The sequence below is a fragment of the Amblyraja radiata genome, chromosome 23 (genome assembly GCF_010909765.2).
Source record: "Amblyraja radiata isolate CabotCenter1 chromosome 23, sAmbRad1.1.pri, whole genome shotgun sequence".
Classification (NCBI taxonomy): domain Eukaryota; kingdom Metazoa; phylum Chordata; class Chondrichthyes; order Rajiformes; family Rajidae; genus Amblyraja; species Amblyraja radiata.
Window position 1 is genome coordinate 7,034,095 of NC_045978.1, and position 19,158 is coordinate 7,053,252.

At 42.8% G+C, this 19,158-nt stretch overlaps 2 protein-coding genes across 2 annotated transcripts in view; one reads left to right on the top strand and one right to left on the bottom strand.

Moving 5' to 3' along the window:
* gdap1l1 (ganglioside induced differentiation associated protein 1 like 1) overlaps window positions 1-3,459 on the top strand; it is a 37,754-nt gene extending 34,295 nt beyond the window's left edge. Inside the window, exon 6 of the mRNA XM_033041470.1 lies at window positions 2,523-3,459. Within this exon, the coding sequence (XP_032897361.1) occupies window positions 2,523-2,866 (344 nt within the window). The 3' untranslated portion in view covers window positions 2,867-3,459. The remainder of the gene's footprint in view (window positions 1-2,522) is intronic.
* A 7,851-nt stretch (window positions 3,460-11,310) lies between these two features.
* On the bottom strand, window positions 11,311-16,534 carry fitm2 (fat storage inducing transmembrane protein 2). Its single transcript, XM_033041471.1, has 2 exons — window positions 16,301-16,534; window positions 11,311-13,970 (listed from the first exon to the last, which is right to left on the bottom strand). Exons 1-2 carry the CDS (start codon window positions 16,465-16,467, stop codon window positions 13,370-13,372), a joined length of 768 nt encoding a protein of 255 aa, XP_032897362.1. The 5' UTR covers window positions 16,468-16,534; the 3' UTR covers window positions 11,311-13,369.
* Window positions 16,535-19,158: the final 2,624 nt, after the last annotated feature.

The following is a 19,158-nucleotide window of genomic DNA, read 5'->3' on the forward strand; positions in this document are numbered from 1 at the left end:
TACGGTAATAGCCGCTCGTAGGTGCTCGGGGCTTTCGTGGACATTTTTCAACACGAGCTTACCGCATTTCCAGAGTACCTGCCGTTAGCGTTACGAGCTGCTAAGAGACGTCCTGAGCTCCGACATACCCACTACGTACATTCTACGTACTTACCACAAGTTTGATTTTTTTTTAAACTCGGGAGAGCTCTTGGGTAAACTCGTATAGTGGGACAGGCCCTTTACTCCAGCTTTTTGTATCTATCTTAAGTAAAAACTGATACTGTTACTCTTACAAATTTGTTACAAGATAATGGAAATGATTCTTGATTTGAAGCAACGCCAAACAATAATGATTTTTTAGGCCTTTAAAGCACAGATTTTGGTTCGTTCTTCCAAGAAAAAAAAAAATTCAGTGCCAGGAGTGTACAAAACTACTTAGTGTTTCAGGAGTAAAAGTCTAATTAGGAAAATAAAGATTGGGGAGCTAAGACCTCGTTCATGGGAATAAAGGTTAATGAGATGTTTAATAAACACATTCCAAATTGAGTAGGAAGGAACTGCAGATGCTGGTTCACACCGAAGAAGAGTCTCGTCCCAAAACGTCACCCATTCCTTCTCTCCGGAGATGCTGCCTGTCCCGCTGAGTTACTCCAACATTCAAATATTTGAGTATTTCAAATAAAGTTCATTGCAAAGCAACGAAAATAGTGCCTCTGGAAAGGAATAAAGTGTTCACCATGAGGCTACAATGAGGGCTTTGTTCTCAAAGTAGGTGAAAATTAAAAATTGTAAATGTTGGACAATTAATTCGAGAAAGTTGAAAGATGTAGAGATGAAGGGAGTTGTAGAGAATCTTACCAAATGAGAGTCGATGGTATATCTGAAGATTGTGAAATGAGGGCAGAGCATAAAGAATGTTGTGATTGGATATCCTGGGGACTATTGTGAGGACAGGTGTATGAATGGTAAGAGAACCAAATGTTCTTGCTGCTTGGGCTATAGTTAGACAGCAGGAAGATTAATCCAACTCAGGATAGTCTCACTGAGCTCAGCGATAGAAAAACAGCTTTGGAAAAGATTGATTTGGCAAGTAGAACGATTTACAAGACAGCTGAGAGAGTAATGCAGTGATTGTGAAGTCAACCAAATTCTAAATCTCAGCCTCTTGAAGTGGAAATCGTACAAGAGATATACTAGATATGAGGAAGGGTCCTGACCCAAAACATCTTCTATCCATCTCCTCCCCAGATGCTGCTTGCCTACTGAATTACTTTAGTAGATCAGCATTTTGTGGGGGGGCAATATGGACCACCATTGTTATTGGTTAATTTGTTAATTGGTTAATTAATTTGTTAATTGGTTAATTAATAACATTGGTTAAATCAAGGCAAACTTTTAATTTTACGACAACTAACGTGCTGACAAAAGCACATCATGATACACATTGACGTGTTTTTATTCGGTAATTAAAGGTAAAGGCTGCACATTACGATTTAAAAGTGCGTTTTGCACAGATTTTGCTTGCAATGCAACCAAGTGCTGACTAATGAATAAACTGCATTCTGGCACTCGCTCATTCCTGGAGCTGAGATTATTGGTTTAAGAATTTTGTTTGACTCCAGTTGGAAATAATTTATATTTAAACAATTTTCTCATATGCATCATTTAAAAAAAGACACAAAGTGCTGGAATAATTCAGTGGGTTAAGTAGCATGATAAACATGGATAAGTTTTGGGTTAGGACTCTTCCTCGGGTCTAAAGAAGGTCCCTGTCCCGAAATGTCACCTGTCCATGTTCTCCTGGGGTGCTGTCTGACCCGCTGAGTTACTCCTGCATTTTGTGTCTTATTTTTGTAAACCAACATTAGAGGGTGGCACAGTGGCGCAGCGGTAGAGTTGCTGCCTTACAGCGCCATAGACCAGGTTCTATCCTGACTACAGGTGCTGTGTGTATGTTCTCCCTGTGACCGCGTGGATTTTCTTTGAGTGTTCCGGTTTCCTCCCACATTTCAAAGACGTACAGGTTTGTAGGTTAATGGGCTTTGGTGAAATTGTAAATAGTGCCCCAGTGTGTAGGATAGTGCTAGTGTATTGGACGATCGGTGGTCGGCAGGAACTCGGTGGGCTGAAGGGCCTGTTTACATGTTGTATCTCAAAAATCTAAAGAGTAGAGAGTTCTTCCCTTAGTGTAAAGGCGAATGATTATAGTTTATTGATATAACATTTGGGGAAAATTAGTAGAGGAAGTTCAAGAGAATTTTCTGTTCCTTAACCTGGTGGTGTGGGCCTGTTTCCACACTGTATCTCTAAAGCCTAAAGCTAAAGCCTAAAATCTGTGGTTCCTCGTTTCTGCACCCTAAAAAAAACCTGGGGTACAAGGTTAGGAATTTTGCTTGAATTGTTAACTTAGCATCATATTATTTGCGCCCTTTCATGTTCAAATATTGCTTAAGAAATGCTAAGTATGTTACAACACTGTAATATTGACATTTGAAAGGGAACATGTTGTGCAAATACCTTGTACCCATTTTGTGTTTTAGACCAGAAGACTGGGACGTGGTTGTGCGGCTCTGATTTCACGTTAGCCGATATCTCCCTTGGAGCAACGTTACATCGCCTCAAGTTCCTGGGGTTGGCAAAAAAGTACTGGGGAAATACAGATCGACCCAATTTGCAAGCATATTTTGAGAGAGTGCAGAAACGCCCCGCATTTCGAAGAGTTTTGGGAGACATACACACCACGCTGCTCTCGGCTGTTTTACCCAACGCATTCCGCCTTGTGAAAAGAAAACCACCTTCTTTCTTTGGCGCCTCATTTTTAATGGGAACCCTCGGTGGAATGGGCTACTTTGCTTACTGGTATCTTAAGAAGAAGTACATGTAACAATAGTAAATGTAACTCTGTGGCCTGTGTAATGTGTGATTTATGGAATGTTTTAAAATATGTGAATAATTTCACCAGGTGAATTAATTCTGTAGTACTGTTAACATTCCATGCAATAGGATGGTAATAATATACAGCGCATATATTTTATTTGCTATTTCTTAAAGAAAAAAAAAACACGTTGGTTTGGATTATCCTTCAGACTTCAGGCCAGCACTTCACAAAGCTGCTTAAGTGTGAGCAGACAGCAAATGAAGTTAGAGTCAGGAAACTGCATTGTACATTACAGTGTAAGAGCAAGAGATCTGATAAAACCCTGCCCCATTGAAGGAATTTAGAAATAAACAGGCTCTGGTGAGTTGGACTGAAACTTAATTTCCATTAGGCAAATTACTAACAAGTCACTCTGAATGTACCCAGGAGCACGGTGGAAACATTTTATTTCTCACGTTTGCTTTGATGGGTTTAGCGGTTCATCTGCAGACCAACACATTTCATTAAACCGTTGATTGAGATGTGAACTCAAATTCGTAGAAGAAAATGAAGTTAACATTCATGAATGAACAAAATAAAGTGCACTTATTTGACTACAATGAAAAGGTACATTTTGGTTTGAGAACAATGAACGTAATTCACACAGGGTTTTTAAATCATCATTTTCTGCATTCAGACATTAATTGGATGATCTGTACTCTGGCCACTGGTGGCCATTGTCTACTGATTTTAGAGGTAGCTGATAACCATCAAAGTGTTTTTATTTCAGCCTTTCATTTCTGTGGGACTTGTTTCCATTTGGCAGCTATATCTTACACCCCAGGAGTCCACTTTCTTGGGAGTTTCATGTGTTGGTTACTTACCAGTGCCTGTTCTGTGTGCTATGATTTGCTAAATCAGTGTGCACTTTCTTCAGGAAAGTTTTACAGACAATATATCTTCCTTTCTTTTAAAAATCTTCCATATTTTATCTGTTTCACCCTGCAATATCCTCCCATCCCACCTTTGAAAGTAACAATTGTTGCTTGGATCCAGTTAATCTTGTACAAGCTAATCTTTCATCCTGAACTCGGGTGCTGATATTGTGGAGTTTGCACGTTCTCGATGTGACCACGTGGGTTTCCTCTGGGTGCCGCGGTCTCCTCCTGCATCCCAAAGACGTGCAGGCTTGTAGGTTCATTGGCCTCTGAATATTGTCCCTAGTGTGTAGGGAGTGGATGAGATAGTGAGATAACACAAAACTAATGTGTACGGGTGATAGATGGTCGGCATGGGCTCGGTGGGCTGAAGAGCCTGTTTCCATGCTGTATCTCTAGACAATACTAAATTAATTGTAAATGCTATGTAACAGAATAATCTAGTGCTACAACAGCCATACATGATGGGTAACCATTTCCTTCGCAGAAAATTAGTCGCCAACATAGATCTATTAACCTGAGTGCTTGATATTGTCTCTCACATTGTATCTACCTAATTTAGGGATTAAGGATCTTAAGTAAAATGACCTATAAACTTTATTAATTTAAAAGATTGACAACAAACAAATAATTATATTGACAAATCCCTGTTAATAAGGTCATTGTTTATAATAAGCCAACTCAGAGTCCAATTGGTTTTCTAAATGCATTTTTAATGCATTTACTTCACACATAAAAGACAAGAAGAATCTCTATTGTTTTCAACTCTCTTCCAGTATTTCAGTACATTCCAGCAGAATGGAAGATTTGCATGAAAACACATGAAGGAAGTTGAAACGAAACTCAATCAACTACCAGAAAGCTGGTTGATAATATTCGATCCTTCACTCATTTTTGATAAATTACTGAATCAAGATACAACTGCAGAAAAATGTGGGGACATGTAGAATATAAGCAACCATGAGGCCAGAGCTAAAACATTCTTACAACTTAGATTCACATTTTTGTTTTGTTCATTCACTAATCACAATTTGTTACTATCCCAATTTAATCCCAAATTGATTTTAGCATCCAAAAAAACACTGAGCATTTACATGGAGGAGAAATTATATCCCTTTAATTTTTCTTAATGAAAAATCTGTCAGACTCACTATGCAGAGATCAACATCAAATTCTGGAGTAACTCAGCAGGATAGGTAGCTTCTCTGGTGAGAAGGAATGGGTGACATCTTCAGACTGAGAGTCAGGGGAGAGGGAGACTAGAGATATGTGGAAGGGTAAGGTGTGAAAACGATTCCTACTTGCTACGAAGATGAAGTTCACCAGTATTGTAACACTTAATATGTCACCTTTTACAATGCTTTAGTTGTGAACATAATCTGTGCATGCTGCTATCACACTTGCAAAAGATGCATTCATCTTCACCGAGATCATTACTGGTCAAATCACAGTCACTCGTAAACAACCCTTCATCAACCTGAGGTGTTGTGGAGGGATCAATTGTTGCCAACCTTATTGGACAGACAAGGTGATGGTAGAAAGAAAAAAAAGCTCTTGAGTTGGTTAGTTCCTGATTGGAATCATTCCATTGCCGACACTAATTAATTTTTGAATGCAAGTGACAAGTTGAAATCTGAGAAAGCAAGAATTAAATCTTGAGGAAGTACAGTCCATAGCAGAAACCGAAGAGCAATTCTGCTTAGGATATGGAACAATGGTCTTAATGCCTTACTCTCCATAAAGTGATCTCAAACAGGATACTTTGCAGGCCACAAACCTGGCGTGTATCTATAATATGGTGTCACTGTACAATAGAGGATCAAGGATCTTGTCTTCAAATGTTTACATCAGGAATCCAGGCTTCCTGACGACAAAGCAGCCTTAAGACATAAAGCATTGAAATGGATACCACTGCAAACATTTCTTCAATACCATATGCTCCTCAAAGTTGCAAATTCTTAAAAATCAAGATGCAATGAATCAGTGTCTTACTGCACTAGGAATTATGTAAACTGGAAGATTGTTAGCTCCAATTTCACTTTCCATGGGGCAAAACTGCAATGTATAGAATGATGCTCAAGTCGTTAACCTAGTCAGCATGTGTCATGAATACACAATATTGCGTTTATAAAGATCTTTTGTTTTGAATGATGTGCTAGAACTCCGGTTTCAAGTATTGTGCTCTGGAAGGAATATATGTCTTAAAAACAAAAATGTACCGAGCCACAAATGAGTCGAAGAGGACAGTCATACCTCAGGAAAGAATGTGTGTAAACTGGCTGCTTCAGAAATACAGTGTCAAACATGGTGTGAATTCATAATATTTCAAATAGAAAGCGTTCTTCTTGGTTATAAATGACAAAGATTTTAGGTATCAAAAAGACAAACAAAAGGGGGAAATAAACAGCAACACGGTGGTGTAGCGGTAGAGCTACTGCCTTACAGCGCCGGAGACCCGGGTTCAATCCTGACTACGGGTGCTTGTCTGTACGGAGTTTGTACGTTCTCCCCGTGACCTATGTTCGTTTTCTCTGAGATCTTCAGTTTTTCTCCCACACTCCAAAGACGTACAGGTTTGTAGGTTAATTGGCATGGTGTAAATGTAAAATTGTCCCTTGTGTGTGTGTAGGGTGGTGTTAATGTGCAGGGATCACTGGTCGGTGCAGACTCGATGGGCCGAAGGGCCTGTTTCTGCGCTGTATCTCTAAACTAAACTAAACAAATAAAATAATCTTTAGTAGTGATTGTGGCAAGTTCTCTAGAATTACAAATAGTACGAATCTATATTTTATGGGATAATTTGCCTGTTTATTACACCTGGTGCATTGATGCAAATAATCAGGTTTATTACAAACTTGCTGTGCATCACTGGTCAGATGTTACTATAAAATAACTGAAGGTTCACAACCTGTGCTCTGTGATAAAAAGCCTTGGGTTTAAGAGTAAGCATTACATTATGATGTAACTATTTTGAGAAGCCATATTTTTAGCTCCTTGCATGGAATTTGCATGTATCTCGGATTTGTTAGGAGATGGAAAGTCACTGTGAATAAATTCTTACCATTAGAGAAAAGTTACACTCAAATGTTACACAACTATTAAAATGAGTTTTGCTCCAATTGTAATTTTTAATAACATGGCAAAATTGTCTAACCAGCTTCAAAATGCATTTATTTCATAAATCATAAGGTCATAAGTGATAGGAGCAGAATTGGGCCTTTCAGCCCATCAAGTCTACTCTGCCATTCCATCAAGGCTGATCTATTTCTCCATCCTAACTTCTCCCCATAACCCATGAAACCTGTACTAATCAAGAATCTATCTATGTCTGTTTTAAAAATATTCATTGCTCTCCACAGCCTTCTGTGGCAAAGATTTCCATAGATTCACCACCCCGACTAAAGAAATTCCTTCTAATTTCCTTCCTAAAGGAACATCCTTCAATTCCGAGGCTATGACCTCTAGTCCTAGACTCTCCCACTAGTGGAAACATCCTCTCTATATCCCCTCTATCCAAGCCTTTCACCATTCAGTATGTTTCAATGAGATCCTCCTTCACTCTTCTAAACTCCAGCAAGTCCAGGCCCAGTGCCATAAAATGCTCATCATCTGTTAACCCACTCATTCCAGGGATCACTTCAAAATTGTATTAGAACCTACAATAAGTAAACCTATTTATTTTTTTCTCATTTTATGCTTACTGACATTTTTTTTTTAAACTTCAGAACACTGAGACATTTTATTAAGTGTTAAATATTATAAAGGCCTGGATTTTGCACTCAGCTGTAAAATAACATTGTTAATCGCTGTTCTTTGGTGAAAGCTGCAATGTAGGCATCAGCTTTTCCGATGTAATTGCTACAAGTTATAATTTCAAAGGGTACCAGGCATCCAGCAAAGATAGTGTCATCCACTCTATCCAGGCCTTTAGGAAGGAGACGAGGAGGAATTTTGTTACTCAGAGGGTGGTGAATCTGTGGAATTAATTGCCACAGACCGCTGTGGAGGCCAAGTCAATGGATATTTTTAATGCAGAGATAGATAGATTTGTGATTAGTACAGGTGTCAGGGGTTATGGGAAGAAGGAAGGAGAATGAGGTTGAGGGAAAGATAGATCGGTCATGATTGAATGGCAGGAATGGCCTAATTCTGCTCACATAAAATCAAGTAACTAATCATTTGGACCAGAATGGAAAAACATTACAATTTTTAGCTGAAGAAGAAGGGAAATTAAAGACTGAAACATTTAAATGAGTTTAGTTTAGTTTATTGTCACGTTTACCAAGGCACAGTGAAAAGCCTTTGTTGCGTCATCCCAGTCGTCTACCCAGTCATCTAACCCACCAGGTAGAAGCAGACGTATTATAAATTCATTCACAAAATTAAAATCCATTGAATTTTGAAAAGATCTTAAGAATCTGAAGTGTATATATGTAAAATTATCATCTTAAAAGAAGAGATAAGTAATGTTTATGGCTTAATACTCCTTTACAAACTAAAGTTACATGACATAAAAAGACACAAGATATAGATTGATTCAGCTGGTCAGGCAGCATCTCTGGCTGACATGACTAGGCAGATGGTTGGACAAAGGCCAGAGATGAAAAGACAAATGGTTGTGAGAAAAGGAAAGAAGAGCCAGAAGAAGGAATATAGGCAAATCCCCGCAAATGTATTATCATTGCTGTTAAAATTAATTAGATGATCATAGGCACTGATTTACCAAACTCAACCATTCAAAAGATGTCTTCTCTGCTCATAGGTGTCCGACTATTTATGAATGAAAGAACATGCGAAAGGAAAAGTAGTCTCGTTGGCCCCTCACACTTGCTGCACCAATTAGTAAGATCATGGCTTATTTATTACCTTCACCCCCACTATCCTGCAACAATCTCATAGCCTCAATTTCCCCCCAAAAATTACTGAACTTGGTTTTGAATTTACTGAGCTTCAACTGCACTCTTAGGGAGAACATTTCAAGGAATCAGGACCACCCAGGTGAAGGAATCTCTTCTCATCTGTCTTCAATGTTGGCGCCTCAAGTCATTGCAGATGCTGGGATCTGGAGCAAAGCGGAGAACTGTCGGAACAACTCAGAATTCCCTTACTTTGAAACTATGACCGTTAGTTCTATATTCCCCATCCAGAATAAGCATCATCTGCGCATCTATCATAGCAATCATAAGAGCAACCCAAAAAGTCTCCTGTCCATTCTCTCCATGGATGCTGCCTGACCCATTGAGTTCCTCCAGCACTCTTGTGTTTTGCTCAGGATTCCATCATCTGCTGTTTCTGGTATCCTGCAAATTCTGCAAGAATTATGATGTTTCAATAAGATGACTTTTCATTTTTCTAAACCCAAGACAGTATTGAACCATCTTGATGAACAGATTTTGCAAATCAACCATCCCAAGAATCAATCAGGTAAACTCGTGTTGGATTGTCTTTATCACAGGTACATCCGTCCTGGGTTTGCGAAAACAGACCTATACACAATATTTCTTATGTGCCATCATCTGGCTGGGAATATAACTACAATAACATGCCTATATTCTTGTAGTCAAACCCTTTTGCAATTTAGGCCACTCGGGGCATCAGGTAAGTCGGGACGTTTTTTCCAGCCTGATAAAAAATGTCCATGAGTAAAAAAATAGGCGAGAGGATGCCCCGAGTACCTACGGCTGACATAATGAACCGCTACGATATATCTACGGACTCCTCCGGACCTGTTACGAACATTCTGCGAGTTTGAATCAAGGGGAAAACTCGGGAGAATTCGTGAATAACTCGGGAAAATTCGTGAGTAACTTGGGAAAGTGGGACGGGCCCTTAACCCGCTGAGTTACTCCAACACTGTGTCCTGTGTATTAACCAGCATCTGCAGTTCTTTGCTTTTACGGGAAAAGGCAAGGTATGCCTGACTGATCTTCCAGCTGGATGAAAGAAACTCAGGGATGGCAATGCCCGAGTTCAGGATCAAGGTGGACTGAGAACAACCTCCAGTTGATGGGCAAAATGTACTAAGTATGTACTAAAAAGCCAAATGCTCTTTGGAAGAATTCAGCCTTACTATGCAAGAAATGTAGTAGCAGAGATTGAAAATTTGTCCACAGCCAGGATTTGATTGAAATTAAGTTTCAAATGCTACATCTCAGAAGTCAGTACTGTTTGAAAGAAAATGATTTAAAACATTGGGTGAATTTTGATGAAAGATGCCAAAGTGAGAAGAACTGCAGAAGATGTTGACATAGACAAGATAAATGGAATGAATGATAGCAGCTCCTACATTTGGGACAGAAAACAATGGCACCATATAATCAATTATAAGATTGCTCACACAGACACTTAAAGGATGAATTAGAAAAATATGACAGGGCACAATTAATTCTGAAATAAAACAGGACTATGAAAATCATTGACCCAAAACATTAACTGCATATCTCTCTCCACAAATACTGCCTGACCTGTCAAGTATGTCAGATTTGAGCATCTGTGTTTATTTTACTTTATTTCTATTATTCTGTTGCTTTTCTATTTATCACAGCTATTGAAGTGCGTAAGTATATGCAGCATGAGATTTCCAGCAGAGGCCACCTTTAATAAATGTTTACACTATTGAAAGTAACCCTTTGCATTCTTAGTTTCAGCTGCCCAGCAACTTATGTTTTTGGATAACATTGTTAAGCATCCTGGAACATGTTAAAATGCTGACAGAGCCATAGGTAAACTACGATGGATTGACAAAGCTTGGCCAAAGATATAGACTTTATTTTAGACTTTAGAGATAGTCTTTCGGCTTACTGAGTCCGCGCCGACTATCAATCACCCCGTACACTAACACTATACTACACACTTTTACCAAAGCCAATTAACCTAGAAACCTGTACGTCTTTTCATAAGATCATAAGTGATAGAAGAATTAGGCCATTCGGCCCATCAAGTCTACTCCGCCATTCAATCATGGCTGATCTATCACTCCCTCCTAACCTCATGCCCCTACCTTCTCCCTTAACCTCTGACACCTGTACTAATCAAGAATTTATCAATCTCTGCCTTAAATATATCCACTGGCTTTGCCTCCACAGCCTGCTGTGGCAAAGAATTCCAGATACACCAACCTCTGATTAAAGAAATTTCTCCGCATCTCCTTCCTAAAAGAACATCCTTTAATTCTGAGGCTTGGAGTGTGTGAGGAAACCAAAATCATCTTTTGGAGTGTGTGAGGAAACCGAAGCACCCAGAGAAAACCCACGCGGTCACAGGGAGAACATACGAATTCTGTACAAACCGCACCTGTGGTCAGGATCGAGCCTGGGTCCATGGCGCTGTAAGGCAGTAACTGTAAGGCTGCGCCACCCCTAATGTAGTTTAAACAATGTCAGGGGTGCGCAGGAACCAGAAGGACAATAGCATATTCTCCGACAGGTGGGTGAACATAGTGGGGTACGTGCAAAACCAAGAGTTTTTCTGTACAGTTGAAAATGATCCCAAAAAACGAGATTTAAACTCCTCTCAATAAAATTCAAAACACAATACAGAACAATAGCTTTTAATATTTGTTCAAAATTTATTGGCACTGTATTTGATCATGCAAAATGGTTACAATTAAATGTTGTTTATGTCATGTGTTTCACACTGCAAAGCTGGTAGGTAAAAGACAGTCTCCAGATTTTACAAGTGGTTCTAAACAGGACAGGACGTAATGTTAGTTTTTTTTGCATTAAACCTGTTAAGATTATAAATATTTAAAAAAAACAATGTTAAATTCTCAAACTATTATCCACAATCCATCGCATTAAAACTTCAATGTTTAAGAAGGGTTTAATGTACAAATGAAATATTATAGCACCATCCACACAACTCTTGATTGCAGTACCAGTCTACTTCTCAAAAATGTTTAAAGCACTAATTAAACTCTGAATTAAATAAACACAATTTTAGTACAAAAACAAGCCATTTGTATAATTTGAGTGTAGTTAATACAAAGCGAAAAATTACATTTAAACTCAGCATTTTGACTGTGTAACATTATTCTAATACAAGATTCCACATTGTTTTCCATCACTGTCCAATGCTGTCAAGAAATCCACATGTACTATCTCTTTCAAAAAGGAACACAGGCACAGTAGAGTGTGCAGAAGCTACCTACGTAAATTTGCTTTCAGCATCACACTTGTGCCAAGAATGTCCTTGGAAATGACAGCAGTTTCACATGGAATTAATGGCATTTCCCCAGTGGATTATCGAGAAGTTCAGGACTCCTGGGTACACGTGCATGAACGCAGAAGGCCTTAACTTCAGTGAGGATGTACCAATCAGTGTCAGAACTGTGTGGAAGGGAGGGAGCACAGGATAATCCCCCACCCCCAATATTCCATTGTTTAAATCTGTACTTACAAACTTTTACAAAAATCACGGCACTTAATTTGAAGATTATGTCTGAATATTTCCAGAGACACAGGGAACTGCAGATGCTGGAATCTTGATAAAAACACAAAGTGCTGGTGGGTCAGGCAGCATTTCTGGGAGATATGGATAGGTGACGGTTCGGGTCAGGGTCTCTCTATACCACATACTATATCTGTATACTCCATTGGTTTCCTCCCAAGTCCCAATGACGTACTGGCAGTTAATTAGATACTATTAATTAGCTCTTAATGTATATGAGAAATTTGTTGTAATGGCACAAGACCAATGAGAATCCTCCCCTGGGGCCTGGCAAGGACTTGATGGCTTCTTTCTGTGGCACTAAAGATAAGAAGTTGTAAGTGACACATTGTTATGTTTTAAACTATTCTGTATTTAATACATGGGAAGTACTGAAAACATGTACATTTTAAACCAGTCAGCACATATGTCACTGAACTTTTAATAAACGTATTGGACTTGACAATTTGCTTAATAAAAGTTTTAAAAGTTGAAGCCAACTAAAGAAGAGCACCGTACTTTTATTGAAAGTTTAGCACCCTACGCACTGGCCAATTGTGAAAGATATGATTTTGGGTGTGTAATGCTAACAACCTAATTAAGGAGCATGATACAAGCCAGCCTTGTCCATCGGGTAAGAGGACGCAGACTTCTTCTAACTCTAGCGTTGGATAAACATATGCAGATAAACTGTGAACTGTCAGTACAATGCTTAAATGTTGCTGTTTAAATTACTGGAGTCAGCTGTCAAATTTATACGGATTTTAGTTTTAAGTCATTCTATTTTCTATAAACAATGAAATTCAAACCGCCATGGCAAGGCACATACATATTGCGAAGAGATAATTAAATAAACAGAAAATTCAAGTATCCCAAGCACCTACAATTTGTAGACCCACGTTTAGTTTATTTATTTTTAGTATTGTGTGGAAGCTAAATTTTATTACACTTTATCCACTGACTTTCAGTATTTGTGCTTGCCTCTACGCTCATTTAGTTCATCAATTGATCCAGGTATATGTCTGGAGAATACTGCCTGCATAAATACATTTTATTACAATTGTATGACCAAGATATTTGATATAATTCTAGTGCTTGGAGCTTGTCCTAAGTGTCTGCAGTCAGTGTGACTTTTGTTCTTTGTCCTTGATTATCTCTGATTTTTTTACTCATTTTTGTTCCCAAGTTCCGGTGGCAGTCCAGGGGAAAAAGATTTCTTGTACCAAAACTGGTACGTTAAATACCAGGCGGAAATTCCGAAAATAGTTCCAATGATCTTTTGAGGTAGATCGTGAAAATATATTGCAGTACAGAAGAACATCCAAATCCACAACAGGGTCAAGGTGTTTAAGGCAACAAACAGTGTCTTAATGATGACAGTGGTAGCCTTTCCTGGCTTTTGTTCCACTTTGTGAAGCTCGTTCATGACCGCCGTTTCCTCCATTATCATAAGTACGCAGTACGACAACAAGAAGGAGTGCCCAGAGATGTCAAAACCGACCCATAAATGCCCTTGCTTGCGGCAAGCCTGCTTATTTTCAAATTCGTTGAGAACAGTCATATTTAGGGATTCGAAGCATTCGCCGGTGAAATTTTCGACGATGTGAAAGATCCGTGTGCTGAGAAACCAAACAACGGTGCCCACAGCACATGAAGCAATGCGGCGTGCTGCAAACAGAACATCTCTCTGGACAAAGTAGTTGGAGGTGAAAATAAAAGGAAGGAGCAGACCCACCGTCCAACCCCACGAGAATTTGACAAAATACCTAGAGACAAAAGTAAAATGGTATTACTGTCGAAAATGCTCAGGAGCAATCATTCTTTCATTTCCAATTGAAGGCAAATGTGCCAAGTGAAGAGGTTAGGAAGGATGGGCAAGTCTATTAGATATAGGCACACAAGTCTATTAGGCACACAAATAGGCCAGAGAGACCAATTGTTTAGGCCCCTTATACAATTATAATTGAAAGTGTGTTGTTAATATTTTAAAATTAATAAGATTCCAAGAATATATAAGCACAATAAGGTTGACTATTCATCAGAATAAATGCAAGGGAATCACTATCCTCCAAACCAACTTACAGACTGTATAAGCGGACTGATACAAGCTGCCTTGTCTTCCTTTTCCCCATACTGAGAATGAACATACAAGGTACCCAAAAATGCTGGAGAAACTCAGCGGGTGCAGCAGCATCTATGGAGCGAAGGAAATAGGCAACGTTTCGGGCCAAAACCCTTCTTCAGACTGATAGGGGGTGGGAGAAAGAAGGAAAAAGGGAGGAGGAGGAGCCCGAGGGCGGGGGGGATGGGAGGAGACAGCTCGAGGGTTAAGGAAGGGGAGGAGACAGCAAGGGCTAGCAAAACTGGGAGAATTCAACGTTCATGCCATCGGGACGCAAACAACCCAGGAGGAATATGAGGTGCTGTTCCTCCAATTTCCGGTGTTGCTCACTCTGGCAATGGAGGAGACCCAGGACAGAGAGGTCGGATTGGGAATGGGAGGGGGAGTTGAAGTGCTGAGCCACCGGGAGTTCAGGTAGGTTATTGCGGGCTGAGCGGAGGTGTTCGGCGAAACGATCGCCCAACCTCCGCTTAGTCTCCCCGGTGTAAATCAGCTGACATCTAGACCAGCGGAGGTCCAAGAATGGGGATGGGGAACATCCAAGAATGGGGATGAACAGTATAGAAGGAATTTATTCTTAAACACACTTCTCCTAAGGTCTCGTAAACAGGATTTCTTCCAACTGGAGCCAAAAACAATTTGTGTAGGAAAGAACTGCAATGCTGGTTTAAATCGAAGCGATAAGAGCAGATGCGGAGAGGATAGATGCAGTGGGAGAGTCCAGGACCAGAGGTTATTGCCTCAGAATTAAAGGACGTTCCTTTAGGACAGTGATGAGGAGGAATTTCTTTAGTCAGAGGATGGTGAATATGTGGAATTCTTTGCCACAGAAGGCTGTGGAGGCAGTCAATGCATATTTTCAAAGCAGGGATAGATAAATTCTTAGGTACACAAAATGCTGGAGAAACTCAGCGGGTGCAGCAGCATCTATGGAGCGAAGGAAATAGGCGACGTTTCGGGCCGAAACCCTTCTTCTAGATAAATTCTTGATTAGTACGGATGTCAGAGGTTATGGGGATTAGGCAGGAGAATGGGGTTAGGAGGGAGAAATAGATCAGCCATGATTGAATGGCGGAATAGACTTGATGGGCCAAATGGCCTGAATCGACTTCTATCACTTATGAAGTTATGGAAAGCATTGAGAATTGCTTCACTGGGATAGCTAAGCAATTTGTTCTTCCATTTGCTCGCTCCTAACATTCATGTTACATTTACAGTTATAGTTTACATTGTTTACAGTTAGCTTTTATTCTAATTCTGCTCCTATCACTTATGATCTGGTGACTCCACACTTTGCTGCGCTGTCTTGAGGATTTGAGTTCAGGATCAAGGAGGTCCTACTGCAGTTGTACAGGGCCCTGGTGATACCGCACCTGCAGTATTGTGTGCAGTTTTGGTCTCCTAATTTGAGGAAGGACATCATTGCTATTGAGGGAGTGCAGCACACGTTCACCGGGTTAATTCCCGGGATGACAGGACTGACAAATGATGAAAGAATGCATGGGTCGACTGGAATTTAGAAGGATGAGAGGGTATCTTATGGAAACAGATAAAATTCTTAGAGGATTGGACAGGCTAGATGCAGGAAGAATGTTCCCGATGTTGGCAGAGTCCAGAACCAGGAGTCACAGTTTAAAACTAAGGGGAAGGCCATTTAGGACTGCGATGAGGAAAAACTTTTTCACCCAGAAAGTTGTGAATGTGTGGAAATCTCTGCTACAGAAGGCAGTGGAGGCCAAGCCACTGGATGTATTCAAGTGAGAGTTAGATTTAGCTCTTAGGGCTAAAGGTATCCAGGGATATGGGGAGAAAGCAGGAACGGGGTACTGATTGTGGATGATCAGCCATGATCACATTGAATGGCGCTGCTGGCCCGAAGGGCTGAATGGCCTCCTCCTGCACCTATGTTTCTATGTCTTCCAGGAATGGCCTAACTCTGCCGCTGGAACTTTCGAGAGCCATCGCCGTACTCACACGTTGAGCGCGTTGCGCCGGTTGGAGAAGTAGGACTCAGCCAGGGGCAGCGCGTCCTTGAGCACGGAGCCGCCCAGCGTGATGGCGGCGAGCAGCAGGGCCAGGTGTCGCCGCGGCCAGGCCTGCTGTAGGGCGGCCATGGAGCGCACGGCACCGTCCAGCGCCATCCTCGCCGCCCGCCCGCTCCCCCTCTCTCTCGGCCCAATGGGTCGCGACGCCGGTTGCCAAGGGCCCGTCCACAGTTCCCATTGGTCGGATTCGGTTGCTATGGGCCCGCCTCCACCGCCCATTGGTCAGCCCCTGTTGGCAAGGTCCCGCCGCAGGCTCCTATTGGTCGGATTCGATTCCAATGGGTCCGCCTCCCGGTCCCCCATTGGTCAACTCTAGTTGCCAGGAGCCCGCCCCCGATTCCTATTGGTCCGCACGCCGGTTGACAAGAGCACGCCTTAGGCTCCCATTGGTCAGATCAGGTGCCCATTAGCCCGCCCTCGTTTTCCATTGGCCCGATTTGGTTACTAAGGGAAGGTACACAAAAATGCTGGAGAAACTCAGCGGGTGCAGCAGCATCTATGGAGCGAAGGAAATGGGCGACGTTTCGGGCTGAAACCCTTCTTCAGACTGATAGGGGGTGGGGAGAAGGAAGGAAAAAGGGAGGAGGAGGAGGGCGGGGGGATGGGAGGAGACAGCTCGAGGGTTAAGGAAGGGGAGGAGACAGCAAGGGCTAGCAAAACTGGGAGAATTCAACGTTCATGCCATCGGGACGCAAGCAACCCAGGCGGAATATGAGGTGCTGTTCCTCCAATTTCCGGTGTTGCTCACTCTGGCAATGGAGGAGACCCAGGACAGAGAGGTCGGATTGGGAATGGGAGGGGGAGTTGAAGTGCTGAGCCACCGGGAGTTCAGGTAGGTTATTGCGGACTGAGCGGAGGTGTTCGGCGAAACGATCGCCCAACCTCCGCTTAGTCTCCCCGATGTAAATCAGCTGACATCTAGAGCAGCGGATGCAGTAGATGAGGTTGGAGGAGATGCAGGTGAACCTTTGTCGCACCTGGAACGACTGCTTGGGTCCTTGAATGGAGTCGAGGGGGGAGGTGAAGGGACAGGTGTTGCATTTCTTGTGGTTGCAACGGAAAGTGCTCGGGGAGGGGGTGGTACGGGAGGGAAGGGAAGAATTGACAAGGGAGTAGCGGAGGGAGCGGTCTTTGCGGAAGGCAGACATAGGGGGAGATGGGAAGATGTGGCGAGTGGTGGGGTCACGTTGGAGGTGGCGGAAATGGCGGAGGATTATGTGTTGTATTTGCCGGCTGGTGGGGTGAAAGGTGAGGACTAGGGGGATTCTGCCCTTGTTGCGAGTGCGGGGATGGGGAGAGAGAGCAGTGTTGCGGGGTATGGATGAGACCCTGGTGCGAGCCTAATCTATGGTGGCGGAGGGGAATCCCCGTTCCCTGAAGAACAAGGACATTTCCGATGCCCTGGTGTGGAACGTCTCATCCTGGGAGCAGATGCGGCGTAGGCGGAGGAATTGGGAGTAGGGGATGGAGTCTTTACAGGGGGCAGGGTGGGAAGACGTGTGGTCCAGATAGCCATGTGAGTCGGTTGGTTTGTAGTGTATGTCGGTCAGAAGTCTGTCCCTGCGATGGAGATGGTGAGGTCAAGGAATGGTAGGGAAGTGTCGGAAATTTCGGTAATTGGCGGAAACTAAGGGTCCGTCTCCATCGCCCATTGGTCCGGTGCTGCTGCCACGGGCCAACCCCCGGTCTCCATTGGACATCTCCGGTTGCCAAGGGCCCGCCTCAGGCTCCCATTGGTCAACCCCGGTAAATATCTGCCCTTTCCCAGTTGTTTAAGAAAGAACTGCAGATGCTGGAAAATCGAAGGTAGACAGAAAATGCTGGAGAAACTCAGCGGGTGCGGCAGCATCTATGGAGCGAAGGAAATAGGTGACGTTTCGGGCCGAGACCCTTCTTCAGACTTGTCCGCTGAGTTTCTCCAGCATTTTTGTCTACCTGCCCTTTCCCAGTTTCTATTTGTCAGTCCCGATGCGCGTCCGCTTGTTCTCGGCCCCCATTGGCCGGTCTCTGTGAATAGTGACCCGCCCTCGGCTCCTATTGGTCCGTGCGGTTGCCATGCGGCACCCCTAGTCTCCATTGGTCAGGTCCAGTTGCCATCGGCCCGCCCCCTGTCCCCATTGGTGAGCCTCTGTTGCCATGTGCCCGCCCCCGTCCCCGATTGGCCGGACCCGGTAACCATGAAAGATCCTATAGCGGAGGAGCTTTGGGAACCATGGCGTCGCCTCCATCGTTCATTGGTTGATCCCGGTTACCTTGTGCCCGCCTCCCTATCCTATTGGTCAACCTCGATGCCCATTAACCATCCCCGAACACCATTGGTCCTCCTCGGTGCCAATCCAACCTCGATTTCCATCGGCTTACGGACCCGCCCTCTTAAAGGGACACGCCACTAGCGCTGCCCTCCACGGCCCACAACGCCCTCTCCCCTCCACAGATGTTGCTCGTCAAGGTAGTGTCGCCGAAATCTGCTTGGAGGTCTTTTTTCAGGATAGCGAAAGTAGCATGTAAGACTATTGGATAGACACATAGAAGGGGGTTGAGATGCTGGGGGAGAGGAGAGGGGAGAGAGAGGGGGGGGGGGGGGTAGAGGGCAGACGGCAGGCGGTAGAGCAGAGGGGAGAGAGGAGGGGGTAGAGAGGGGGGAGAGAGGAAGGGGGAGAGAGGAGGGGGGGAGTGGGATTTCGATCCTAACCTCAGCTCCTGTCTGTGTGGAGTTTGCACGCTCTCCCTGTGACTGCGTGGGTTCCCTCCAGGTGCTCCGGTTTCCTCCCGCATCCCAAAGACGTG

Bases quoted from the DNA above. Each gene is read 5' to 3' on its own strand.
- fitm2 (XM_033041471.1), bottom strand. From the start codon at position 16,467: ATGGCGCTGGACGGTGCCGTGCGCTCCATGGCCGCCCTACAGCAGGCC. The intron at 13,971-16,300 runs GTGAGTACGGCG...TTTTGTCTCTAG, and splicing joins CGGCGCAACGCGCTCAACGT to GTATTTTGTCAAATTCTCGT.